The sequence below is a fragment of the Zingiber officinale genome, chromosome 10A (assembly GCF_018446385.1).
Source record: "Zingiber officinale cultivar Zhangliang chromosome 10A, Zo_v1.1, whole genome shotgun sequence".
In the NCBI taxonomy this organism is placed as follows: domain Eukaryota; kingdom Viridiplantae; phylum Streptophyta; class Magnoliopsida; order Zingiberales; family Zingiberaceae; genus Zingiber; species Zingiber officinale.
The window spans coordinates 49,699,374-49,725,074 of NC_056004.1; the positions used below are offsets into that span (position 1 = coordinate 49,699,374).

Consider the following 25,701-nt stretch of genomic DNA (forward strand, 5'->3'; position numbering starts at 1 on the left):
GCATGCAATCATGATGCATGACACTAAGCATGGCAATCTCATGAATAACATAGTAATGACCATATAAATAATACAAAGTGTGTACCACTGGAAAATGTATCAGATAGAAGGTACACAAATCAGATAAGGCATCAAATAAACCCTAGATCCAGAAGATAACATAGCATGTGGTTAGGTCACTACCTAAAGCATATATGATCAGGTAAATAATATGCAGTGCAGAATAAATAAACAAGCAACCATGTAACTATCATGTAGTGACCAAACGAAATAAAATGATTACACAATCACTGCTATATGTTAAACATATTATTATGCATATCAAAGACATAAGTCAAAGTACCCGCCTCCGATAAGATGGTGCAAATCTGACTCCGAGATACTCGTCTCGCGTCAAAGTCCTGTGTCACATATAAATAAATATATTTTATTTAGCTACGATTTACATAAATAGCTAAACAAAATTCCTAAAACTATTTAGGGCAAAACCCTAAACCAAAAACACATAAACATAATCAATATACACATGATCGTCATCTAACAAAATCAAGTACACTACGATCTACAACTAAGCAAATGCTTAATCCAGATACCCAATAAACCTTACCTACTCTCACAGCCACTGTTATTAATCCACAACTAGGGATAGTGCCGCCAAAAGGAGTAGCCGCTGCTGGAGACCAGGACTCTACAACCAGAGACCACCCAACATAGTACTGCTCACGGTAGAACACAAAACAAAGCACAAAAAGGAAAAGCAAACTCTAAACCCTCACCTTCAATCCCACTGTCAGATTACTGCCACTCGTTGTCGTCTCCTCCAGTTTCTGGTTTCCGGCGATCTAGGACACCGTGGGCGGCGGCGCACAGTGCAGAGGACAAAGAGAGGGGAGACAAAGGAGAAGGTTAGGGCACGGCTCTGAGGAGGTCGGTACTGCTCCGTGCGGCGCCGATCTAGGGCAGAGGCGTCGTAAGGGAAGAGGAAAAGGGATCGGTCGGGCTAGGGCAAAGGAAACCATTGCGCTAGGGCACACAAAGAAGACCGGCGGCACTACCGTGCGGCGTCGGCGCTATTCAGTGGCGCTTGGCGTCACGGCGGCAGTGAGGAGGTGGCGTCGCTGGCAGGGAGAGGAGAAGAAGAAAGTCGGGCTTGCTAGGGCACAGATGAGAAGAAATCGGCGCCGAGTGAGAAGAGAGGAAGAAAGGGAAATTGCTCGAGTTCGGGGAAATAGGGCACGCACAGCTCGCGGGAAGAAAAAAAAAATAAGAGAAGAAGAAAAGAAAAAGGAAAAGAAAATAAATCTTTTCCTCATTAAAACAGGGTAGCCTAAACAGGCTTTTCCGGACTCCGTTTTTATCCCCGTCAACTCGTCCGTACGAGCTCCGAAAAAATTTCCGAAAAATTTCCAAAAATTCTGAAAAATTCCCTTATCAATATTTGCCTATTTTCGATATTTTACAAGGATTGTATCTATATATAAAGCTTGGGATAGGCACAACATTCTTTTCTTGCGATCCCTTATAACTTTGATCCCAAGAATGTGTGCACATTCTCCTAAGTCCTTCATATCAAATTGTTTGGACAACCATACCCTTACGTCCGATAATACCTTGACATTGTTGTCAATTAACAAAATATCATCTACGTATAGTACAAGAAACACCACCACGTTTCCGTTATACTTCTTGTATACACAAGACTCATCCGGACACTGAATAAATCCATATGACTGGATTACTTCATTAAATCGGATATTCCAAGATCTTGAAGCTTGCTTCAGTCCATAAATGGACCGATTGAGCTTACACACTAGATACTCTTTGCCCTTTTCAAAGAACCTTTCTGGTTACTTCATATGGATGTTTTCTTCAAGACTTCCGTTAAGGAAAGCTGTCTTGACATCCATTTGTCAAATCTCATAATCCATATGAGCGGCAATGGATAAGAGTATCCGAATAGACTTAAGCATAGCTACTGGCGAAAAAGTCTTCTCATAATCGATTCCCTCTTTCTGAGTGTACCCTTTCGCAACAAGCCTTGCTTTGAAGGTTTCTACCTTCCCATCTGTCCCTCTTTTCCTTTTGTAGATCCACTTGTATCCAACGACTTTTACACCATCAGGTGGTTCTATAAGCTCCTAGACCTTATTAGAGTACATAGACTCTATTTCAGAATTCATTGCCTTTTGCCAAGATACTGCATCTATATCTTGGAGTGCTTCATCATATGTCCGGGGATGAGGTTCATGTTTACCCGGGATCAAGTCCGAAGACTCTCCCAAAAACATGAATCTCTAAGGCTGCCTTACAACCCTCCCACTACGATGAGACACCGTCTGTGGTTGTGTATCATGTGTGACACGTGTTGCAGTCTCTTGTGGTACTTCATCTTGTACTGTTGGTACTGAAGTAGACGTGTTCTCTCTAAGTTCTTCTAGAACAATTTTGCTACTAGGCTTGTGATCCATTATATAGTCTTCTTCTAAAAACTGGGGATTGGTGCTAACAATGACCTTCTGGTCTTTAGGACTATAAAATAAACCACCTTTCATTCCTCTGGGATAATCCACAAACACACGAACTTCTGTACAAGATTCTAACTTATCAGCATCTGGTTTTAGCACATGTGCTGATCTAAGACTGGGTTTTCGCCCATTCCATAATTCTATGGGAGTAGAACATACTGATTTAGAAGGTACTAAGTTCAGAATGTGCGTTGCCATTTCCAGAGCGTATCCCCAAAACGAATTTGGTAATTCTGAATAACTCATCATCGATCTAACCATCTCCATAAGAGTCATATTCCTTCGTTCTGCCACACTATTCTGTTGGGGTGTACCAGGTGCGGACAATTGGGATTGAATCCCGGCCTCTGATAAGTAGTTCCTAAACTCTCCTAAGATGTATTCGCCACCACGATCAGACCGTAGTGTCTTGATACTTTTACCTAGACGTTTCTCCACATCAGCTTTGTACTATTTGAATTTATCAAAACACTCAGACTTGCGACGCATCAGGTAAATGTATCCATATCTTGAATAATCATCTATAAAATAGACAAATTATTCAAAACCACCTCTAGCCTGGATAGACATAGGACCACAAAAATCAGAATGAACCAGTTCTAACGCTTCTTTGGCTCTATACCCCTTGGCCTTAAAAGGTCTCTTGGTCATTTTACTTTCCAAGCAAGATTCACATGTTGGAAAGTTTTCCAACTCTAATGGACCCAAGAGTCCATCAGCTACAAGCTTTGAATCCTACTTAAGTTAATATGACCAAGCCTTAGATGCCAAAGATGCGTTTGGTTCATTTCTGAAGGTTCTTTTCTCTTATTAGAGTTAGAAGATGTGTTATTAATTTTCATATTTTGCTTTGTGGGAAAAATTCGATTTAAAATATATAAATTGTCAATCAATGCACCAGAACAGATAATCACTTTATTTCTCTTTATAACCACATTATTACTAAAGGAAATTGAATATCCATCCAAATACAGTTTAGAAACTGAAATTAAATTCTTTCTAAAACTATGTACATAAAGACAATTTCTTAAAACCAATTTCCTATTCCTATCAAATGATAAATAGACGTCTCCCACTGCAACAGCCGCCACCTTAGTAGCATTACACATGTAGACAGTTATCTCTCCATCAAATAGTCGCCGGGTTTCCTGGAACCCCTGCAAAGAATTACAGACATAATCAGTGACTCCCATATCTACACACCAGGTGCTGGTAGATAACACTGCTAAACATGTTTCAACTACTAGAGCATGAGATATACCTTTATTGTTCTGATTCCTACGAGGACAGTCTGCCTTCCAATGTCCTGTCTGCTTGCAGATGAAGCACTTGCCCTTTGGCTTCTTCATTCCAGTTTTTTGTCCCTGAGGTTTATTCACTCTCTTTACTGAAAAGACCTGTTTCTTTTTCTTCTTGCCTTTCAGTTTAGAAGTAGAACCATTTTCAGCATAGTGAATCTGAGAACTTTGACGAAATATACCTTCTGTTGCCTGTAGTTCTGTCAGAAGTTCGGCCAACGTATAATCTCTTTTGTTCATGTTATAGTTCAGGCGGAACTGCTCAAAACTTTTGGGTAGCATTTGGAGAATTATATCGACTTGGGTTTCCCCATCGATTTCTCCTCCAAGAACTTGTATTTCGTTCAGATAGACCATCATTTTGAGGATATGATCCCTTACGAGTGTTCCCTCAGACATGGTGGCTGTCATTAATTTTCTCATTGCCTCTTGCCTAGCAGTCCGACTCTGGTGCCCAAAGAGTTCTTTGAGATTGTTCATTATATCATAAGCTGTTGGTAAATTTTGATACTAATGTTGCAATACATTTGACATTGATGCCAAAATGTAACACCGCGTCATCTCATCAACTTTTACCCATTTCTTATGATACTCAATCTCCTTTGGGGTAGAGTCATCGTCAGGTGTATCAGGGCAAGCCTCAGTCAGTACAAACTTATAGCTTTCAGCAGTAAGGACAATGTCGAGGTTCCTTTTCCAATCTATGTAGTTGGGTCCAGTAAGTTTGTTCTCTTTCAGTATAATGACCAGTGGGTTGAAAGTCATCCTAAGAATCACAAAAATAACTTTGGTTAGAACTCTAAATTTAGAATAATATTGATTCCTCAAACAATACTATTTTAAATTAACCAACACCTCAAAACATCATGAATTTTGTATACTACGATAGTGTAGACGTATACAAATTCAACATTTGTAAAAGGAGGGTGTAACCCATTAATTTTATTATCTTGTCAACCTAACTTTTTGACAAATAAAATTAATAGTTGGTTTCCTTCGGTCACACAAATAATAGCAGTGACTCCGATGTGGAGGATACTATTAGACGTGCCTAAGTGTATACTATTACTTGACACTAAGTCCATTAATAAGATTGTGCCCCTTCCGATGGGGAAGATCATACGCTCTTAATTAATTTCCTATAGTCATCCAAAATGGAAGTTTGATCTAGTGATCCACAAACAAACTCATCTGATATGGAGGAAGACACTCAGAGCCAACGCGCAAGTTTATTTGCATCACTTACAAACCAGTAATGGAGACCGTGGAATTTATTAAAATAAATCCATCTCCCACTTAGTTATTTAAAGTGAGGAATTTTAAACTATCCTAGCATACATCACATGCATACACACACATCACAGTAAATAAAAGCAATAAATATGGAAATTATTTTCCAACTATTATGGCCTTTTCTGTTACTGTCCTCCATGTGCACCAACCCTAGCTGCTGCCATCCTTAGCCACCGCCTTCGGGTCGAGTCGTCGCATCCATCTTGCTTCTTATTCCGTTGCGCCTCTGGTGCTCCATAAGTATCACGCCTCGCAAGAATCCGATCCGCGACAAAAATAGAATTTTACATATGTCGATCCTATATTCCACGAGGGAATGTACATGTAATCTAGATCGAAAATAAAATTCTAAAATCCTAGGGCTAATACAGCTCCTGCTGTATTAGTTACATACAATCATGCACACACAAAATATTACCCTTGACATGTCCAAGGGTCCAATCACACATAACATCAATAAGCCATAATAGTTGGAGCCTGCAACCAAAGAGTTAGCACATCCTACTATTATCCTGCCTCAATTATGTATGACATGTGCATAACCTATTTGAATTCTAAACACACAGAGGCAAACCCTAGCTCTGATACCAATTGTTGATTAATCCTAGGAAAACGTACCGGTTCCACTGTACAAAATTTTTTGTATAAGTGTCGAACTTTTCCTTAAATAACCTATTGTGTTCTTTAGAAGTTAAATTAGGAATCGCAGACGGAACTTAACATCATTGATTCCAAATTTAACTTATCTGTTCTTAATGGTTTAGATTTGAATCGCAAGCGGAACTTAATACTATTGATTTAAATCAACCTATGTTATTAATTCCATAAATATTAATTTCCAAAATGGCTTTCAGGACTGCATGGCGAGGCGTATGCCCTTCTTGGATATGGGAGCAACCACCACCGCCTAGTCAAAGCCTTTTAAGGAAAACTAATATTTAATTTCCTTAAATAACTCTAGGTTAACCAAAAAGAACAATCGAATCACAAATTCGAAAAAGAAGAAAACACAAACTCGAAAGTTAAATTCGATAAACTAGATCTAATTGCCTCTTGTATTTAGAATTCATACAAAGAGAAATAACTAGTATGATGCGGAAGAAAACTACTAGTTATACCTTCTCTTTTGTAAGCTAATGACCTCAAGATCTTCTACCGTATTCCTCGCCTCGCCTTGAACGTCGTGTGGGCAACGATCCTCCAAGATGAACACCACCCAAAAGCTTCCTCCTCTTCTTCTAAAATCCAGCCACCACCACCACCAAGGAGAAGAGAGCAAAAGGGAAAGGAGAAGGAAAAGAGGGTCGACCACTTGAGATCTCCAAGCAAAAGAATAAGAGTTGTATCTCATGAAGCCCCCTCACCCCTTCTTTTATATTACTTGCCAAAGGCAAATAAGGAAAAACTGTTTACAAAAAATAAAATCATCCAAGAGTTTTCCTTTTCCCTTTTTATTTTTCCTTTTCTTTCCTCTTGATTGAATCAATCACCAATTTTGATTTTGTGATAATTTTAATTTATTTTATTATAGCCAGCCACTTGCTTGGGTACCGAGCAAGGTGGCTGGCCACCTCATCAAGAGGAATAAGGAAACATATTTTTTAAAAAATTTACAAGAAGAAATCCTCTTATAAAATTTACAAGCTCTCTTTCCTAAAGTAGGAGTTAAAAAAGGAAAATTCTAAAAATTAAAACCATATTTTAAAATTTAAAACTTCTCTTATAAAATTTCCTTTTTTAACATGATGATAGAAAATTTTAATTTTAAAACTTATCTTCCTTTTTTTATTAAACCATGAGGATGGTTAAAAAATGAAAGTTTTAAAACTTTTAAAACTCTCTATTAAAACATGTGGCCTAATTCAAATTAGGAAAGTTTTAAAAATTAAAATATCTCTTTTAAAACTTATAGTTTTCTACAAAGAGAAGATTTTAAAAATTCAAAACAAACCTCCCCTTTTGAATTATTGTGGTCGGCCCCTTCATGCTTGGTCACCAAGCAAAGGGTCGGCCCCTATAGAAGAGGATGTGGTCGGCCCTTGCTTGGTCACCAAGCATTGGACTGGCCCACTTCGTGGACACCAAGAAGAGCCTTACATTTGGATGGACTTGAGGCTATAATGAGGCTACGATAGGGACCTAGAGGAGAAATTAGTTTTGGCCTTCCGATGAGCTTGAGTATCCCATGTTCGCCCCGAACACACAACTCAAGTTCATCGATAATAACTCATTCCACTAGAGAGTTATTATCGCACAACCGCACCAATCCCAAATTACATTATGGGCTCCTTCTTATTATGAGTGTGTTAGTCTTCCTGTGTTTAAGATTACGAATGTCCACTAATTAAGTAAATTATTGACAACTCACTTAATTAATATCTAGCTCCAAGAGTAGTACCACTCAACTTCATTGTCATGTCGGACTAAGTCCACCTGTAGGGTTTAACATGACAATCCTTATGAGCTCCTCTTGGAGACATTCTCAACATAGATAACTAGGACACAGATTCCTTCTATAATCAACAATACACACTATAAGTAATATCATTTTCCAACTTATCGAGCATATTGATTTATCGAGCTAAACCTCACCCTTTGATAAGTCAAAGAAATAAATAGTAAATATATGTGCTTGTTATTATATTAGGATTAAGAGCACACACTTCCATAATAACTAAGGTCTAGTTCTTTTACTAAGTTAGTACAAAAAGAACTTACCTAAATGGTCCTACTCAATACACTTAAAGTGTATCAGTGTAATTTATTAGTCAAGATAAACTAATACTTAATTACACTACGACTATTCTGATGGTTTGTTCCTTTCCATCTTAGTCGTGAGCAACTGTTTATAATTTATAGAGAACCGACAACATGATCTTCTGAGTGTGACACCACACTCCATGTTATCTACTATATAAATTAATTGAACAATTACATTTAACAAATTAATGCACATATTGACCAATGTGATTCTTTTATTTCAAAAATAAATGTTTACAAAAGCTAGACTTTTAGTATACACTCCAACAAGATGTCCGGTCAACCTTGACACACCTGGATTTCCATGTGTCTGGCTTCACTCACCATGTCTTTCTATCTGCCTAGCTTCACTCACTAGGACTTCCCATCTACTTGGCTTCACTCACCATGACTTTCATCTAGCTTCACTCATTAGGGTTTTCACCTGGCTTCACTAATCAGGTCTTTCTATCTGCCTAGCTTCACTCACTAAGACTTTCCATCTGCCTGGCTTCACTTGCTAGGACTTTCACCTAGCTTCACTCACTAGCTCTTTCCCAACTGCTTGGCTTCATTCACCAGGACTTTCAACGCCTAACCTCCAAACAGACGATTGCATCTGCAATCTCCATGTATTGTCAAACATCGAAACCCAAACATCAAGACTCAAGCTTGAGTCAACTCAAGCTTAGTCAACCAGGTCAACCTTGACCTAAGGATATTGCACCAACAATCGATCCAAATCTAAACTCAAACCTGGTCAATCGAACCTGATCGGTCTACTAATCGTTGGGATCGGTCTATCGAACCCATTCGGTCTACCGAACCCATTCGGTCTACCGAACCCATTCGGTCTACCGAACCCATTCGGTCTACCGGGTCTATCGAACCCATTCGGTCTACCGAACCCATTCGGTCTACCGAACCCATTCGGTCTACCGAACCCATTCGGTCTACCGAACTACTGGTTTAGTCGACCGAACCAGTTTGGATCCAATTAGACTTGAGTCAAGTTCGGTTCACCCCAAACTTGGTCCAGTTGCATCAGATTGCATTTGTCTGCTTCCTATTTTACTTCCAACTCTAGGTTCCTATAAAAAAGCCATACAAAACATAGCAAGCAACCTAGCCTAATCCTGTAAGTTTACCTGACCTACTAGGTTTACCTTTTGCTTAGAGGTCCCTCCTCCAAGTCTATATCTAAGGGTCAATCCCTTAGGATCAAGCCGCACTTATGTAAGTTTACTTGACCTACTAGGCTTACCTTTTGCTTGAATGTCCCTCCTCCAAATCTACCACCTAATGGTCAACCCCTAAACCATAAATCTACCCGACCTACTAACCTTCATACTTGGACTGCATCCAAGACTTTGCCACCTAAGGCTTACTCCTTAGGATCTCATCATCTAGAGTTCACTCCCAGGATTTCCCTTTACCAAGCATCCAGTCACCTTCAATCTGCTTGAACTTACCCATGCCAGACATCTAGTCCTACCAACCTGCTTGGACTTTGCCTTGCCTAACCTCTAGTTAGGAGTTGTCTTTGCAGACATCCGGTCCTACAAACCTGAATTTTACTTTGCCTAACCTCTAGTTAGGACTTGCCCTTGCTAGTCATCCTGACTAGACTTTTCTCTTCCAAACATTACGTTCTGTATAGATCAACCCTTGGTCAAACTGACCAGACTTAAGTACATTGTCAAACATCGAAACTCTAGAGGCTAATTGCCAATAACATGAGTAATTGATCGTAAGACAATAAAAAAATTAATCAGAAGAATTTAAAGTACTGAACATTATCTATTTGATTCACAACTAATACAACAACAATAATAACCAAGCCTTATTCCATTATGTGGAGTCGACTAGATTCACAAATAATACAGTAATCAAACTAATAAAAAACAAAAAAGGAAAATAGCATAGATATATAATTTAGAGCATCGGTAAGTACTAGGCTTTCAAAAATGTCTTTATTTAAAAAATAAGAATGAAATAACAGCAATAGGTGTTAAAAGCAACTGATGATTATATAGATCAGATAAATAATTTTCATGAATAATGAAATAAGAATAATATTTACTTAAGCTAAATGAAATTATAGCTGATGCACAATCCTACCAATGATTTTCCATTTGCGGGCAATTTCCAATAAATCTTGATCGGTTTGAGACTCATTAGTGCTTAAGACTTCAACAAGACTCCCATCTTCCATCAGCCTTCTTGTAATGACATGAGTGTCCACATCATCTGCACCATCACACAACAAGTGAATTAAATGGCCATGACCAAGTTAATGGGAGAGAGTAAGACATCTCACATATGGCCATGATATTCCTATTTGTCAAATAATCGCTGAGAGTTTCTGTGCATCGCCAGTTTGAAGTGCTAATTAAGAAATCTAGAAGAAATTAGTAATGGAAGAGCTAATACTTATATCAATAATACATGCATACAAATTCAATATATTGGATTTTACCAAATGCTTAGGTTTTTGATGACCAAACCAGCAAGGAAGAATTGACTAGATTCCTCGTCATCTGCAAGGTCATAGATCACACATTCCTGACATTTAAGGATGCAGATTATGCCAAATAATTGGATAGTACCATTCAAAATATAATTCATCCACCAGGATTGACACCAGTATTCCCAATATGAGGATTTGTCATCAGAACAAATTGACCAGCATAGCTGGGGTCAGTGAGAATCTCCTAATACCTATTCAATTCAAAATAACCTTTTTCTATTGAAACATGAGCATCAGTATGAAAAGCCTATAATTTGACAACATTATAGATTATAGAAACAACAATATAGAGTATTACAATGGCGAAAAGTACTTCAACGTGTCAGAGAATAACCCAACTAATTTCAATGTAAATAAATCATGTTCTTGGATCAACGGACAAAATGACCACCATCTGTTTGCATTATTCTCCTAATATTACAAAAAAAAAAAAGCAAGCACATTGTAGGAAAAAGGATATTAATTGGAGAAGGAATTAGTCCGTATATAGTGCATACTTCAAATTAGTTATGCCCAACTAGTTAACAGCGATCAATATAATTTATTTCTTTTGTAAATTTTAAATCCATTAATACAGCTACTACTGTCAGGTACAAAAAAAAATTATTGTTGGTTGCTACTCGAAATATCGTACTGGTTCCCCTGTACAAAAATTTTATACAAGTCCCGAACCTTTCTTAACAACTTATTATGTTCTTTAGAAATTAAATTTGGAATCGCAAACAGAACTTAACATTATTGATTCCAAATTCAACTTATCTGTTCTTAGAGGTTTAGACTTGGATTGCAAGTGATGCTTAACATTATTAATCCAAATCCACCAATGTTACAAAGTTGATTAAATATTTATTTCAGATATCAGCTTCTAGGTTAAACATGGCGAGGCACTAGGCCTTCTTGGGTATGAGATCATTCACCACTTCCTAGATAAAACCTTTCAACGAAATTCGATATTTAATCTCCTTATAGTAACCCTAGGTTTAACCACTAAAAATAATCGAATCACAAGATCGAAAAACAAAAGAAACACAAAATTGAAACATAAATTTGATTGCCTAGAATCGTTAGCCTCTTATGTTTGGTATTTCAAGATCTAAACAAAAGAATGAACTAATTATGATGCGGAAACTAATAACTAGTTATACTTTTTGTAGCTTATAGACCTCTTGATCTTATGTTGTATTCCTCTTCTTATTTCGGACGTCGTGTGGGTGACGATCTACCAAGATGAGAATCCACCCAAGCCTTCTTCTTCCTTCCAAGTTTTGGCCACCACCACCAAGCTCCAAGGGATGCTAGGAAACAAAGTCTCCTTTCTCTCCTTCCTCAAGCAAGATCTGGCCACCAAAAGCTCCAAGAGATGTGATGTCGTCGGCCTCCAAGGAAGAAGAGAAGAGGATGAGCAAGAGAAGAGAGTCCGCCACCACTAAGGAAAAGAGAGGAGGGGAATAATAGATGTCTTGTTTCATGGGACAACCCCTCCCTCTCTTTTATAATCCTTGGTCATGGCAAATAAGGAAAGTTTTAGACATAATTAAAACTTCCTTATTTTCCTTGTTAATGAATTAAAAGGAAAATTTAATTAAAATTTCCTTTTATTCTTGCTATAGCCGGCCACCTCATTGAGCTCCAAACAAGGAAAATTTTAAACATAAAATTAAAACTTCCTTATTTGTTTCTGAAAATTTTTAAAATAAAATTTCTCTTTTTAAATTCCCTTCATGGTTGGTTATAAAAGGAAACTTTTATAAATTAAAATCTCTCTTTTAAAACATGTGGATGGTTACAAGTAAAGTTTTCTTCAAAATTAAAATCTTCCTTTTCAACTACAAATAAAGAAAGATATCAAATCTTTCTTTTAATCTTTTGTAGAAAACTATAAAAGGAAAGATTTAAATTTTAAACTTTCTTTTAAAACCATGGCTTCCACATAAGGAAAGATTTTAAAAATTAAAACTCCTTTTAATCTAATGTGGTCGACCGCCCTACTTGGGCACCAAGCTAGGGTCGGCCACCACTTGAACCCATCTAGCCTTGGTTTGGCCGACCCTAGCTTGGGCTCCAAGCTTGGCTTGGGCGGCCACCTTAAGGTGGGTAAGAAGTTGGGTTTAGGTGGATATAAGACTTTATAATAGAGGCTACGACAGGGACCGAGAGAAGGAATTGGTTTTGGTCTCCCGATGAACTTGAGCTTCCCATGTTCGCCTCGAACACCAAACTCGAGTTCATCAATAATAACTCATACCACTAAAGAGTTATTATTGAACTACCACACCAATCCCATATTACTATATGGGCTCCTTCTTATCATGAGTGCGTTAGTCTCCCTGTATTTAAGATATCGAATGTCCAGTAATTAAATGAGTTACTAACAACTCACTTAATTAATATCTAACTCCAAGAGTAATACCACTCAACCTTATTGTCATGTCAGACTAAGTCCACCTATAGGGTTTATATGACAATCCTTATGAGCTCCTCTTGGGGACACCATCAACCTAGATTGCTAGGACACAATGTTCTTCTATAATTAACAACACACACTATAAATAATATTATTTCACAACTTATCAGGCCTATTGATTTATTGAACTAAATCTCACCCACTGATAAATTAAAGAAATAAATACTAAATATATGTGCTTGTTATTATATCGGGATTAAGAGCACACACTTCCATAACAACAGAGATCTTGTTCTTTTATGCAGTTAGTATAAAAAGAAACTACTTCAAATGGTCCTGCTCAATACACTTAGAGTGTACTAGTGCAATTTTATAATCAAGATAAACTGATACCAAATTATACTACAACTATTCCAATGGTTTGTTTCTATCCATCTTAGTCGTGAGCTACTATTTATAACTTATAAGGAACTGATAACATAATATTCTGTGTGTGACACCACACACACCATATTATCTATAATATAAATTAATTGAACAACTACACTTAGCATATAAATGTAGACATTTGACCAATGTGATTCTTTATTTCAAAGTAAATGTTTATAAAAAACTAGACTTTTAGTATACACTCTAATACTATTCAATTCAAAATAACCTTTTTTATTAAAACATGAGCATCAGTATGAAAAGCCTATAATTTGACAACATTATAGATTATGGAAACAACAATATAGAGTATTACAATGGCGAAAAGCACTTCAACTTGTCAAAGAATAACCCAACTAATTTCAATGTAAATAAATCATGTTCTTGGATCAATGGGCAAAATGACCACCATCTGTTTGCATTATTCTCCTAATATTACACAGAAAAAAAAAGCAAGCACATTGTAGGAAAAAGGATATTAACTGGAGAAGGAATTAGTCCGTATATAGTGCATACTTCAAATTAGTTATACCCAATTAGTTAACAGTGATCAATATAATTTATTTCTTTTGTAAATTTTAAATCCAATAATACAGCTACTACTGCCAGGTTTCAAAATTGAGGCACATAACATTTGAGCTCAAAAAGACAAACAAAGAATAACTTAAACTTAATCATACAAAAATATTCAATGAAGTTAGATTTGACAGTCAAAATTTGACTTCAACAGTCCCCTGCTGCATTTGAACTTAACTTACTAGCAGCTACCAGCTTGAAACATGCTAATTAAACTAGAAAGACCAGTTCTAACAAGTTTAACATATTAGCTGCGCTCACAAGTGAGGAGGGTTCCCTCATTACAAATCCTACCACACAATTTTTATTACTTAAATTGAATACTGCTACTCAACATGTGTAATGCAGTTGGGAAAGAAATAATTAATATCACTAAACAAAAGAGAGAGACACATGTAAGAGATCTCATTTAAGTTGGTAGTTCTACAATTCAAAACTTGGCTGTAGGGTTGCAACTGCTGTGTAAATGAACCTTCAAAAAATGACCAAATTACCCTGTTAAAGATGTATTGAACACGACTTCACCAACTTGTGTTCCTGATGCACCAAAAGACTTTGCTCTCCATACAGAACCATCTTCAAGTACAAGCATGGCGTCAGATTTTGTCCATGGCCTCTGTTCTGTATATTGTTTTCCAAAAACGTTTTTTTTTTAAAAAAAAATCAAGTCTCTTGAACACCAATAAAGCAACAAGCGTGCAATAAATGTTGAGTTTCTTAAATATTGCATTGAAATATCAACCACCACTAAATTCATCAAACCACTGATCTCTTACCTCCCCCCTTATAATCTGTATGCAGCGTACTATTCCCTGCCATCTCTTGATGAAGACACTGCATTTGCATCTGCCAAAGGAGGAAAAAAATTAATTGCTCATTCTAAAAGAAACTGCATTAAGAAATAAAAATGTAAATCATTAACATATCAACATAATGGAAAAGGTAAAGGAATGGAGTCCAAAAATCGGACCTTGCCCAATCTTTTAGACTGGGCTGCATATGATTTCACGAACTTGTGAAGCGAGAGGAGCGAGGTGTCCTTGGGGAAGGCAAGCGGTGGATTCTCCATGGCAACAGCACGGAGCGCCCTTGGTTTGGCAAGGGCATCAATGGAGGTTGGAAAAGGGCACGACATCACTCCTAAAGGACAATGTGCGCATGTCATCTCGTCAGGAACTCAGCTACTTTTGTCCACAAGTTTGTAAGATTTCCTTCGGTATAATTCTGAATTTGAATGGTGAATTATAATGTGTTTAATTAAACAACTATAGCCTACATCTAGAGGTCCTTTGTCATTGGATGCAAAATGTGTTCAGGTAATTCCCATAGGTGAACGATGCAAACACCAAATGGAAAAATAAGATTCCTAGAAAGGAATTCTTGAAGGTTTGTAATGAACTTAAGTATTTTGTGAGTTGGTGTTGGATTAGAACTTCTTTCGCTTCAAACCTGGATGGTTCTCCCGGTTATTCTTTTCTTAATTTTCCTTATCTTTTTCCTCGGTTAGCACTGATGGAATCTGTTAAAAATAACTTTGCCTCGATCTATTTGAAGGAGTTGGTAGGATCGTTATAGGGACCTAAATTAATTTGAATTTTGTGGAGCTAATGGTGGAATATATCTGGTTGGTAGCCGATTGTGTATGTTTGAGAAGTTGCTGTCGTTGAGCTTTAATGTGTTTGGTCGATAGAAGAAGGATTTAGTGTGGTTTATGGCTAGTATTGCTACAGTGTTTCATGTTGGAGTCGCAATTCAGAGGTCCCCTTGTGAGAATCTTTATTTTGCTATGGCAATTTCAGTCAAGTTGCTCATAGGTATCTAAATGGAGCATATCAATTTAAAGTGTATATCAAGAAATGGAATGCGCCTTAAAGATCAAGATGGAGTAACTTTGCAATGAAGGTGCCTTTCAGTGGGTATATAATTTAAATATACTTTATTGTCTGTGTATTTCTATTGAACTATTGTCTCTTCCTCATATAGCTGAAACTTCACTCATTCAGCAGTATTTGCTAGTAGTTAGGTTGTTTCTTATAATATAACATGAGGAAAAGATTAGAGTTGTTATGGGAATGCTAAAAGGATGAATGTACAATTAGAAAAGTAAAGTCACTTAGAGTTGATGAAGGAAATATCATAAACTTCCATAAGATATTGAAAGAGATAAAAATGACTAGCTATGTGACCTTGCATATAGATATTGGTCCCAAATCCATGGAACATACAGTTGTAGTAGTTGATGTGGTCTAGTTAAATCAATGTAGACAGATAAGGATTTGCTTCTTTATGATTGTTTTGTCAAGTTTTATTTACACTACCTCAGTTTTATTGTGCTTCATGAGGAGTGCTTTTAAGTTTGGGTAATCTACTTCTTGAAAGAAGGAAGAGCAGTTTTTCATCTTTAATATAGAACACTGATACTTGTTGTGTATTTTTATAGTCCTGGTATATTGTTGGCAATTACTCCAATAAATCCTATATGCAATCCATGTAAAATTATTCATGATATTAGTCGACTAAAGTGTCAACTTATGAACTAATTTATATTTCCTAGTTTAATAATCATATAACATATATTCTCAATCTAGAGGTCATGTGTTTTGTCAAGTCACTTGTCTTTTGACTAATTGTTTAATTAAACTTCTTTTATCTATAAAATATATTGACTATTTTGCACTTCTTTTTAAGTATAAGATATATTGATTTTTAGAATTAATACAACAAATAAATAATTTTTCAACTTGGTTTGGGACTTATACTTGTTAATTTGGCTAATTGGTACATCTCCTATTTACAAATCATTCAATCTGTTAAAAATTAAATAATATCTGATATGAATATCTGACATAAAAGGGTAGAATGATTCATAGATCCAATACAAATATATTTTGCCACCATGGGGTATTCTTGATAATGGCTAATTCACTGATGACTAAAGTAGAAATTTGATAAAATTGCTTCAGAGATCGCTTCAAGGAATTGGACATTAAAGTGTTACAGATAGATTCTTCACACTTGACTTATTGTCAACAAGAAACTTATAGAAGCCAGGCCCTTTAAATTTCCCTTGTGTCCTTTTATTATGTTGTCTGTTCCAAACCTCTATTCGACGATTGATTCTAAACTTTTTCCTTTATCTCCTGTAAAGCAAGAAAAGAGTTTTTTTTTCCAGCCATCTTTATCTGGCACAAACATTTTCCACCGATTGCTAGATAATAACCATCATATCAGATCAAATTGAGTTATTTTACCTGCTAAACCAACCAGTGTTGCATCTTTACTGATATTGCTGCAAGTGAGCTGGCTGTAAGTTTCTGATAGAATCTCAAGTGACTCAAGATTGAACTTACAATAGTTTAATTTCTTAAATAAAGTATGATGATCCAATATCCTGAAGTGTGCCACTAGTTAATATGATGCTATAATTTTGCCCGGTGTAAATATACTTATAGGCTGATCAATGATAATATATATTATTGGGCATTAGTATAAGAATAAAATATAACTAAGTGAAATGAGATTGAATTGAATGTGCGCAATCGCTATCCCTAAATATTTGATAAGTCAAATTTCGAGGACGAAAGTTTTAAGGAGAGGAAAATTGTAAGGTCTTATGAGCAGTGATTAAGAAATTAACTTACAGAAAATTTGCTATGAATGTTTAGAGACTCCTCGGAGTTTAAAATAAACCAATATGATATATTTAAGGGGTAGAACAAGTAATATTGGTGGGGCATAGTTAATTAGTTCGGATCCTCTGTCCCCATTTCCCTCTGTCCCTGTGTCCCATTACCGATCGGACGGATCAGATTAAATCTCAAGACATCATGACATCTTTAAAATAGGTGCAGTATCCTCGTGATATGTAAAGCATCCTTAATTAGTTCGGATCCTCTGTCCCCATTTTCCTCTGTCCCCGTGTCCCATTGTCGATCAGACAGATCAGATTAAATCTCAAGACATCATGGCATCTTTAAAATAAGGAGAGGAAAATTGTAAGGTTTCATGAGCAGTGATTAAGGAATTAACTTACAGAAAATTTTCTATGAATGTTTAGAGACTCCTCGGAGTTTAAAATAAACCAATATGATATATTTAAGGGGTAGAACAAGTAATATTGGTGGGGCATAGTTAATTAGTTCGGATCCTCTGTCCCCATTTCCCTCTGTCCCTGTGTCCCATTATCGATCGGACGAATCAGATTAAATCTCAAGACATCATGGCATCTTTAACATATGTGCAGTATCCTCGTGATATGTAAAGCATCCTTAAGATTTAATCTGATCCGTCTGATCGGTAATGAGACACAGGGACAGAGGAAAATGGGGACAGAGGATCCGAACTGATAATTAATAGCTAGGGAGTTGATTGAATTAATTTTTCCAAAGTTTTCATGTTAGCCTAGGTCCCTGTGTTCCATTACCGATCGGACGGATCAGATTAAATCTCAAGACATCATGACATCTTTAAAATATGTACAGTATCCTCGTGATATGTAAAGCATCCTTGAGATTTAATCTGATCCGTCCGATCGATAATAGGATATAGAGACAGAGGGAAATGGGGACAGAGGATCCGAACTGATAGTTAATAGCTATGGAGTTATTGAATTAATTTTTCCAAAGTTTTCATGTTAGCCTAGGTATAAGATCCGGATCCGCTGATTCTTTTCGCCTGCCCTAAAAACGCCGACGGCTTCACCACACCTGCCGATCTCGACGGAGCTGGCGATCGTGCCTGGAGGTCCGGCCAAGCAACACACCACGCCGGAGGGGGGCACGGAGATCGGAAGCTGAGACCTTCGACGATCCTATCGGCGGCGCGATACAGAGGGCGAAAAGCCGCCGACGGGGGGCACGGGAAGGATAAAGGCAAGTACTCCCCTCTATGATTGATATGAGATCTGTGAGGTAAGAAATCGGTAACTAAGAGAAATTTGTAGGGCTGTGTTGTTGCCGATTGATGGAACGTGAGATGATTCGATTTCTTTCCACGAGGTTCTTATTTCGGATTGAGGGATTCTGTGATGATCTTGCTTCGTTTCGTGTTCCTATGAGGTTCTCGTTTTGATTTGTGCCTTCCTTGATGTTATTGATTCAGTTGGTGACTCTTAATGGATTTCTGCAAGAATTTGGATGTTGCAAATTTTCTCTTTGCTTTGTTTCAGATTCGAGAGATGTTGTTTAGAATTGGTGATTGTTTTGCTTTCCTGTGTGGTTTTGATTCACGGATTAATTGGTTTCCCCATGGTTTCTTGCACTATCCTTCAAGAGGTCTCTCCGAATGAGGTTGGGCTTTTACCAGAGCAGTATAGATTTGATGATTTAGGTAGGGATTTATGATGTTTTGCTTCTTCCTATTGTTTTCGGAAGTTTTGGAGCAGATCGTTGATAGATTAAGGTTTGATTGGAGAAGTTTTTCATTTTTCTTATTGCTTCTGATTAGTGGACTGATTGCTGATGGAAATAAGACCTTGGGATGGAAATGTATGTTTTTTTGTTATCGGTTCTGAAAATCTGGATTGGGTTTATGGGGACTAAGTTTTGATTGATGATGTATTCTTGGAATTTTCTCTAATGCTGTCGTGCGCAGATTTTTGATAGAATTAGACATAAGAATGAGGATGTTGTGCTCTTTGTTGTTGATTTTGGAATTCTGGATAGGGGTTTGATGGTTTCCTTGTGTTGCTGGAATTTCGGGACAGTTTTGGATAAGATGAGTTGATTTTAAGCTGTGATGGTTTCTTGGTGTTGCTGGTATTCCAGGGACAAATTTAGGGGAATTTGAGTTAGAGTAGTTTAAGTTGTTGATGTTTTCATCGTATCTTAAGGATGCTTAGAGGTCTTTACTGCTCCCTTTTGGTATTGGGATGTTTTCTTTGATTTTTGATGATATATGGATAGTATATGCACTACTTGGGTTTGAATTGTTGTTGAGCTTGTTTCTTTTGATTTTGAATTGCTAAAACATAACTTGGAAGTTTACGATTAGAACTGGTAGGATGCACCTCATTTTTTTTAATATATGTTCTAACGTGTTGTATCTAGCCAAATTTGATACTATGACCTAATGAAGACGTCAATGTGTGTAAGCTTAATTTTTGAAGGAATGGATTATGTTTAGTTTTCAAGATTGCAAGGTTTACAAATAAATGGATGAATATATGCTCCTATTGGTTTCTCATGAAGTAAAGAGGTTTACAGAATAAAATGGAATGTGTTATAAATATCATATGGATTGACTATGTTTTTTATTTATATGAGGCTAATTGGGTGAGTATGAGCATATGTGGTGATAGTACGGGTTGGGTGCCCCGGGATGAGCTCCAGGGAGGGCCCTTCTAAAACATGACTGATATTGTAAATCTATGGCTGATACTGTAAGTTATGACTGTTTCTGTAATTTATGCTAGTTTCGGCTATATGACTGCATGTTCTCTAGGTGGGGCGCCTCTAGGGTCATGAGACTGATTGACTGGCTCAAATAGTGGTTTCCGGATGTGTGACATACCCACCCATATTAGCTATTTACATATTGTATTTTCCTTCTTTATTCCGTTTTGAGTTTACGCTCACGTGTAGTTATTCTTCTTTGCTTGCGTCTTCGCAGTATGATGTCGTGCCCTTTTCCAACCTCCATTGATGCCCTTGCCAAACCAAGGGCGCTCCGTGCTGTTGCCATGGAGAATCCACCGCTTGCCTTCCCCAAGGACACCTCGCTCCTCTCGCTTCACAAGTTCGTGAAACCGTATGCAACCCAGTCTAAAAGATTGGGCAAGGTCCGATTTTTGGACTCCATTCCTTTACCTTTTCCATTATGATGATATGTTAATGATTTACATTTTTATTTCTTAATGTAGTTTCTTTTAGAATGAGCAATTAATTTTTTTCCTCCTTTGGCAGATGCAAATGCAGTGTCTTCATCAAGAGATGGCAGGGAATAGTACGCTGCATACAGATTATAAGGGGGGAGGTAAGAGATCAGTGGTTTGATGAATTTAGTGGCGGTTGATATTTCAATGCAATATTTAAGAAACTCAACATTTCTTGTGCGCTTGTTGCTTTATTGGTGTTCAAGAGACTTGATTTTTTTTTAAAAAAACCGTTTTTGGAAAACAATTTACAGAACAGAGGCCATGGACAAAATCTGACGCCAGGCTTGTACTTGAAGATGGTTCTGTATGGAGAGCAAAGTCTTTTGGTGCATCAGGAACACAAGTTGGTGAAGTCGTGTTTAATACATTTTTAACAGGGTAATTTGGTCAATTTTTGAAGGTGCATTTACACAGCAGTTGCAACCCTACAGCCAAGTTTTGAATTGTAGAACTACCAACTTAAATGAGATCTCTTACATGTGTCTCCCTCTTTTGTTTAGTGATATTAATTATTTCTTTCCCAACTGCATTACATGTTGAGTAGCAGTATTCAATTTAAGTAATATAAATTGTGTGGTAGGATTTGTAATGAGGGAACCCTCCTCACTTGTGAGCGCAGCTGATATGTTAAACTTGTTAGAACTGGTCTTTCTGGTTTAATTAGCATGTTTCAAGCTGGTAGCTGCTAGTAAGTTAAGTTCAAATGCACCAGGGGACTGTTGAAGTCAAATTTTGACTGTCAAATCTAACTTCATTGAATATTTTTGTATGATTAAGTTTAAGTTATTCTTTGTTTGTCTTTTTGAGCTCAAATGTTATGTGCCTCAATTCTGAAACCTGGCAGTAGTAGCTGTATTAATGGGTTGAAAATTTACAAAAGAATTAAATTATATTGATCACTGTTAACTAGTTGGGTATAACTAATCTGAAGTATGCACTATATACGGACTAATTCCTTCTCCAGTTAATATCCTTTTTCCTACAATGTGCTTGCTTTTTTTTCTGTGTAATATTAGGAGAATAATGCAAACAGATGGTGGTCATTTTGTCCATTGATCCAAGAACATGATTTATTTACATTGAAATTAGTTGGGTTATTCTCTGACAAGTTGAAGTGCTTTTCGCCATTGTAATACTCTATATTGTTGTTTCCATAATCTATAATGTTGTCAAATTATAGGCTTTTCATACTGATGCTCATGTTTCAATAGAAAAGGTTATTTTGAATTGAATAGGTATCAGGAGATTCTCACTGACCCCAGCTATGCTGGTCAATTTGTTCTGATGACAAATCCTCATATTGGGAATACTGGTGTCAATCCTGGTGGGTGAATTATATTTTGAATGGTACTATCCAATTATTTGGCATAATCTGCATCCTCAAATGTCAGGAATGTGTGATCTATGATCTTGCAGATGATGAGGAATCTAGTCAATGCTTCCTTGCTGGTTTGGTCATCAGAAACCTAAGCATTTGGTAAAATCCAATATATTGAATTTGTATGCATGTATTATTGATATAAGTATTAGCTCTTCCATTACTAATTTCTTCTAGATTTCTTAATTAGCACTTCAAACTGGCGATGCACAGAAACTCTCAGCGATTATTTGACAAATAGGAATATCATGGCCATATGTGAGAAATGTCTTACTCTCTCCCATTCACTTGGTCATGGCCATTTAATTCACTTGTGTGATGGTGCAGATGATGTGGACACTCGTGCCATTACAAGAAGGCTGAGAGAAGATGGGAGTCTTGTTGGAGTCTTAAGCACTGATGAGACTCAAACCGATCAAGATTTACTGGAAATTGCCCGCAAATGGAAAATCATTGGTAGGATTGTGCATCAGCTATAATTTCATCTAGCTTAAGTAAATATTGTTCTTATTTCATTATCCATGAAAATTATTTATCTGATCTATATAAATCATCAGTTGCTTTTAGCACCTGTTGCTGTTATTTCATTCTTGTTTTTTAAATAAAGACATTTTTGAAAGCCTAGTACTTATGCTCTAAATTATATATCTATGCTATTTTCCTTTTTTGTTTTTTATTAGTTTGATTACTTCATTCTCATGTTTATATATATATATATATATATATATATATATATATATATATATATATATATATATATTTCACACAAAAAAAAAAATACAAGTCAGCATGGTTCATGAAATTTTTTATGTTGTGTTGGAACCGATGTACTACATGCAAATGGATCAGTAGTTTGAAGTTTACCTTTAGCCTAGAAATAACTAGAATAGACCTTAATGTGGGAGACTCAGAAATGAAGGTTATATGTGTAAGTATAAGCTAATTCTTTTTTCTAGATTGCTTGCTCGCTGGTTTGATCATATGTGATGTGTTATTGTAGTAAAAACAATGTTGAAATTGGAGTTAGTTTTGATGATAATGGGTGGCTACTTGATGAAATCAAAGTGAGATGGATCAGTTTTGACTTTCAATTTCACGAATGGGAACAATCTTTTCTTTTGCAGGTGTGGATTTGATAAGTGGTGTTTCATGTGAGACCCCATACGAGTGGTCGGAGAAAACAAACACACAATGGGAATTCAACAAAGATCAGAATCTTGCCAAAAGCTTTCATGTTAGTGTGATTGTCTATACCCTTGATATGAATTCATTGTATTACTATTACTTCTTTTTTTAATTGTTTTCTGTCCACAGGTTGTTGCATATGATTTTGGAATAAAGCATAATATTTTGAGGCGGTTGTCATCTTATGGATGCAAAATCACAGTTGTGCCTTCGAAGTGGCCTGCCTCTGAAACACTAAAGATGAATCCTGATGGTGTTCTTTTTAGCAATGGCCCTGGAGACCCAGCTGCAGTTCCATATGCTGTAGAAACAGTGAAGGAAATAATTGGTAAAGTTCCTGTTTTTGGAATTTGCATGGGCCACCAGTTGCTTGGGCAGGCATTAGGTGGCAAGACATTCAAGATGAAGTTTGGTCATCATGGTGGAAACCATCCAGTTGGGAACCTTCGTCAAGGACGTGTTGAGATAAGTGCACAGGTTTGTTTATTGAACCAAAGTTAAGTTTTAACTCTGTACTTTGCTTCTTGAAGTTATATTCATGATTTTTTTTTCCCTCTTAGCATCTAGTGCTTTGATTTAAGTGCCGCATATCATTTCAATTTTTACTATGGAGCTAGTGAGGGCCTCCTCTCCCTTTGGTTCACCTCTTGATATGCATGGAAAGGCCTTTAAAAGAATATAAGCTTCCCATACTGTCCTATCCTTTTGGAGCCACCTCAGTTGTTTGGCAACTTGACAAATCCCACATTCCAAGTAGAACTCAGCATCAGCGTGGCTCCTCGGCATTGGTTTGGCTGATGCCTTGTGTTCTGCTGACCAAGTCTCTCATTCCCAATTCCTACTTCGCTTGCAAACTATGGTACTTGAGGCGGAAGCTTACCTTTGTGTTGGCACAAAATTTTTGTGCTTGTGTTTGTTTTTGTTGCTTGAGTTGCTATTTTTGGTTGCATGAGTTTCTTGTTTTTGTTTTCCTTTAATGGCTAATACAGTTACTGCCTTCCTGGGTCTACCAGAAAGATGCTAGGTGAATTGGTAGAGAATGAATGACTAGTAAAGTAGATACTACATGTAAGACGTCTTCTTACCACTTCCCGCTAGCTGCAATTTCATTTCTGGTTTGGTAGTTAGAATAAATTTTCTTTCTGGAGGACTATTTATCTTTTTGTTTGTTGAATTTGAAGGTAGTATCTATAGTTGGTTTGAAAGTTTCTTTCCTTCTGATATCTGTTTTTTTTTAATTTCCTGGCAGAACCATAATTATGCTGTTGACCCTGCATCCCTCCCTGTTGGAGTTGAAGTAACTCACATAAATCTTAATGACAAAAGCTGTGCTGGTCTTGCTTGCCCAGAGCTAAAACTGATGTCCCTTCAATACCATCCGGAGTCTTCTCCTGGGCCCCATGACTCCGACCCAAGTAAGAACTAAGCAAAATGTCTTTCTTTTCCTTAAAATCTTCAGTCGCTAAAATTTATGCCCGGTATCTTTAATAAAACTGCTGACCAGATATTGCATGACAGAACCAATCCTAATCAACCTGCAGGGGAATTATCTACAAGGAACGAAACCTCAAACTTCACTATTAAAATGTCAAATTCCTGTAGATATTAAGCTAGGGCATTGTGCATTAAAAATGCCAACAGCTTCAGCAATATGTAGAATCATCTATTAGGAGAACAACAGTTTCAACATCTTCTATAAAAATGGATCAAATCTAAAATGACCATCAAACAAAATATCAATGCAAGACTTTAGGTTGTCTGGTCATGTTTCTCTCTCAAAAATTGTCCTAGAAAATGACATGGTAAGAGATTCATCCACACAATATTCTGAAATTTTGTTTTTTTTCCTTGTGTGGCAGCTTTCGGGGAGTTCATTGAGTTGATGAAGGCAAATGAAACATAAATGTTCAATCATGCAATAATTCAGACACGTAATCTTAGAGGAATCTTGGTTATCTTAAAGCACCACAACATGCGTGTGCTGAAAAAAGTCTCTTCTACTAGTACCATGTTAGTATCTATCTATGTTGATTATTTTCTGTTGTTTGAGGTGCTAGTTTTTTGGTTGTCTTCTCATGGTTTTTGTTTTCTCCATTAAAATTATTGACTATGAAGAATTTAATGAGTTTTTTACTGTGTTAATCTAAGCTATGTTCATCTGAGTTTGAGTAGATCTGCAGGTAGGTTGTTATATGACCAGAAAGTCCTGATATTTTAGTAAAATGTTCTTCAAAAAGCTTATTCCGCACCTTAACAAATCTAGTTCTCCTAGGACCAAAGTGCTCCTTTGCACCAGTTCAGGACCACAGTTATAGTAATCTTCAGCACCTTTGCCTTTCATGAGAGAAAATTGGAGGCTAAGTATTAGAGAACTGATGGTTGTTTGTAATCTTGTGGCAGACTTTGGAGATCAACTTTATTATTGTTGTTGTTGTCGTTGTCGTCCCATTTTGCACATAGCAATTCTGCC

General features: G+C 36.8%; 1 protein-coding gene and 1 long non-coding RNA gene across 3 annotated transcripts; one reads left to right on the top strand and one right to left on the bottom strand.

Moving 5' to 3' along the window:
* Positions 1 to 10,060: 10,060 nt before the first annotated feature.
* LOC122027491 lies at positions 10,061 to 14,855 on the bottom strand. The gene is made up of 7 exons (XR_006124426.1): positions 14,765 to 14,855; positions 14,571 to 14,640; positions 14,267 to 14,415; positions 10,488 to 10,576; positions 10,335 to 10,395; positions 10,176 to 10,243; positions 10,061 to 10,105 (listed from the first exon to the last, which is right to left on the bottom strand). It is a non-coding gene; the product is annotated as an uncharacterized LOC122027491 (long non-coding RNA).
* Positions 14,856 to 18,437: 3,582 nt separating this feature from the next.
* LOC122026878 (carbamoyl-phosphate synthase small chain, chloroplastic-like) lies at positions 18,438 to 25,378 on the top strand. Of its 2 annotated transcripts, XM_042585603.1 has the most exons (12): positions 18,438 to 18,665; positions 20,404 to 20,572; positions 20,697 to 20,766; positions 20,920 to 21,046; positions 21,904 to 21,992; positions 22,085 to 22,145; positions 22,237 to 22,304; positions 22,374 to 22,502; positions 23,171 to 23,280; positions 23,361 to 23,708; positions 24,481 to 24,646; positions 25,091 to 25,378. In XM_042585603.1, the coding sequence occupies exons 2-12, from the start codon at positions 20,405 to 20,407 to the stop codon at positions 25,132 to 25,134; spliced, it is 1,380 nt and encodes a 459-aa protein (XP_042441537.1). In that variant the 5' UTR covers positions 18,438 to 18,665; position 20,404; the 3' UTR covers positions 25,135 to 25,378. The 2 variants fall into 2 exon arrangements, with proteins under 2 accessions (XP_042441537.1, XP_042441539.1); XM_042585605.1 differs by lacking the exon at positions 18,438 to 18,665 and having other exon boundaries at positions 20,385 to 20,572.
* The last annotated feature ends 323 nt before the right edge of the window (positions 25,379 to 25,701 follow it).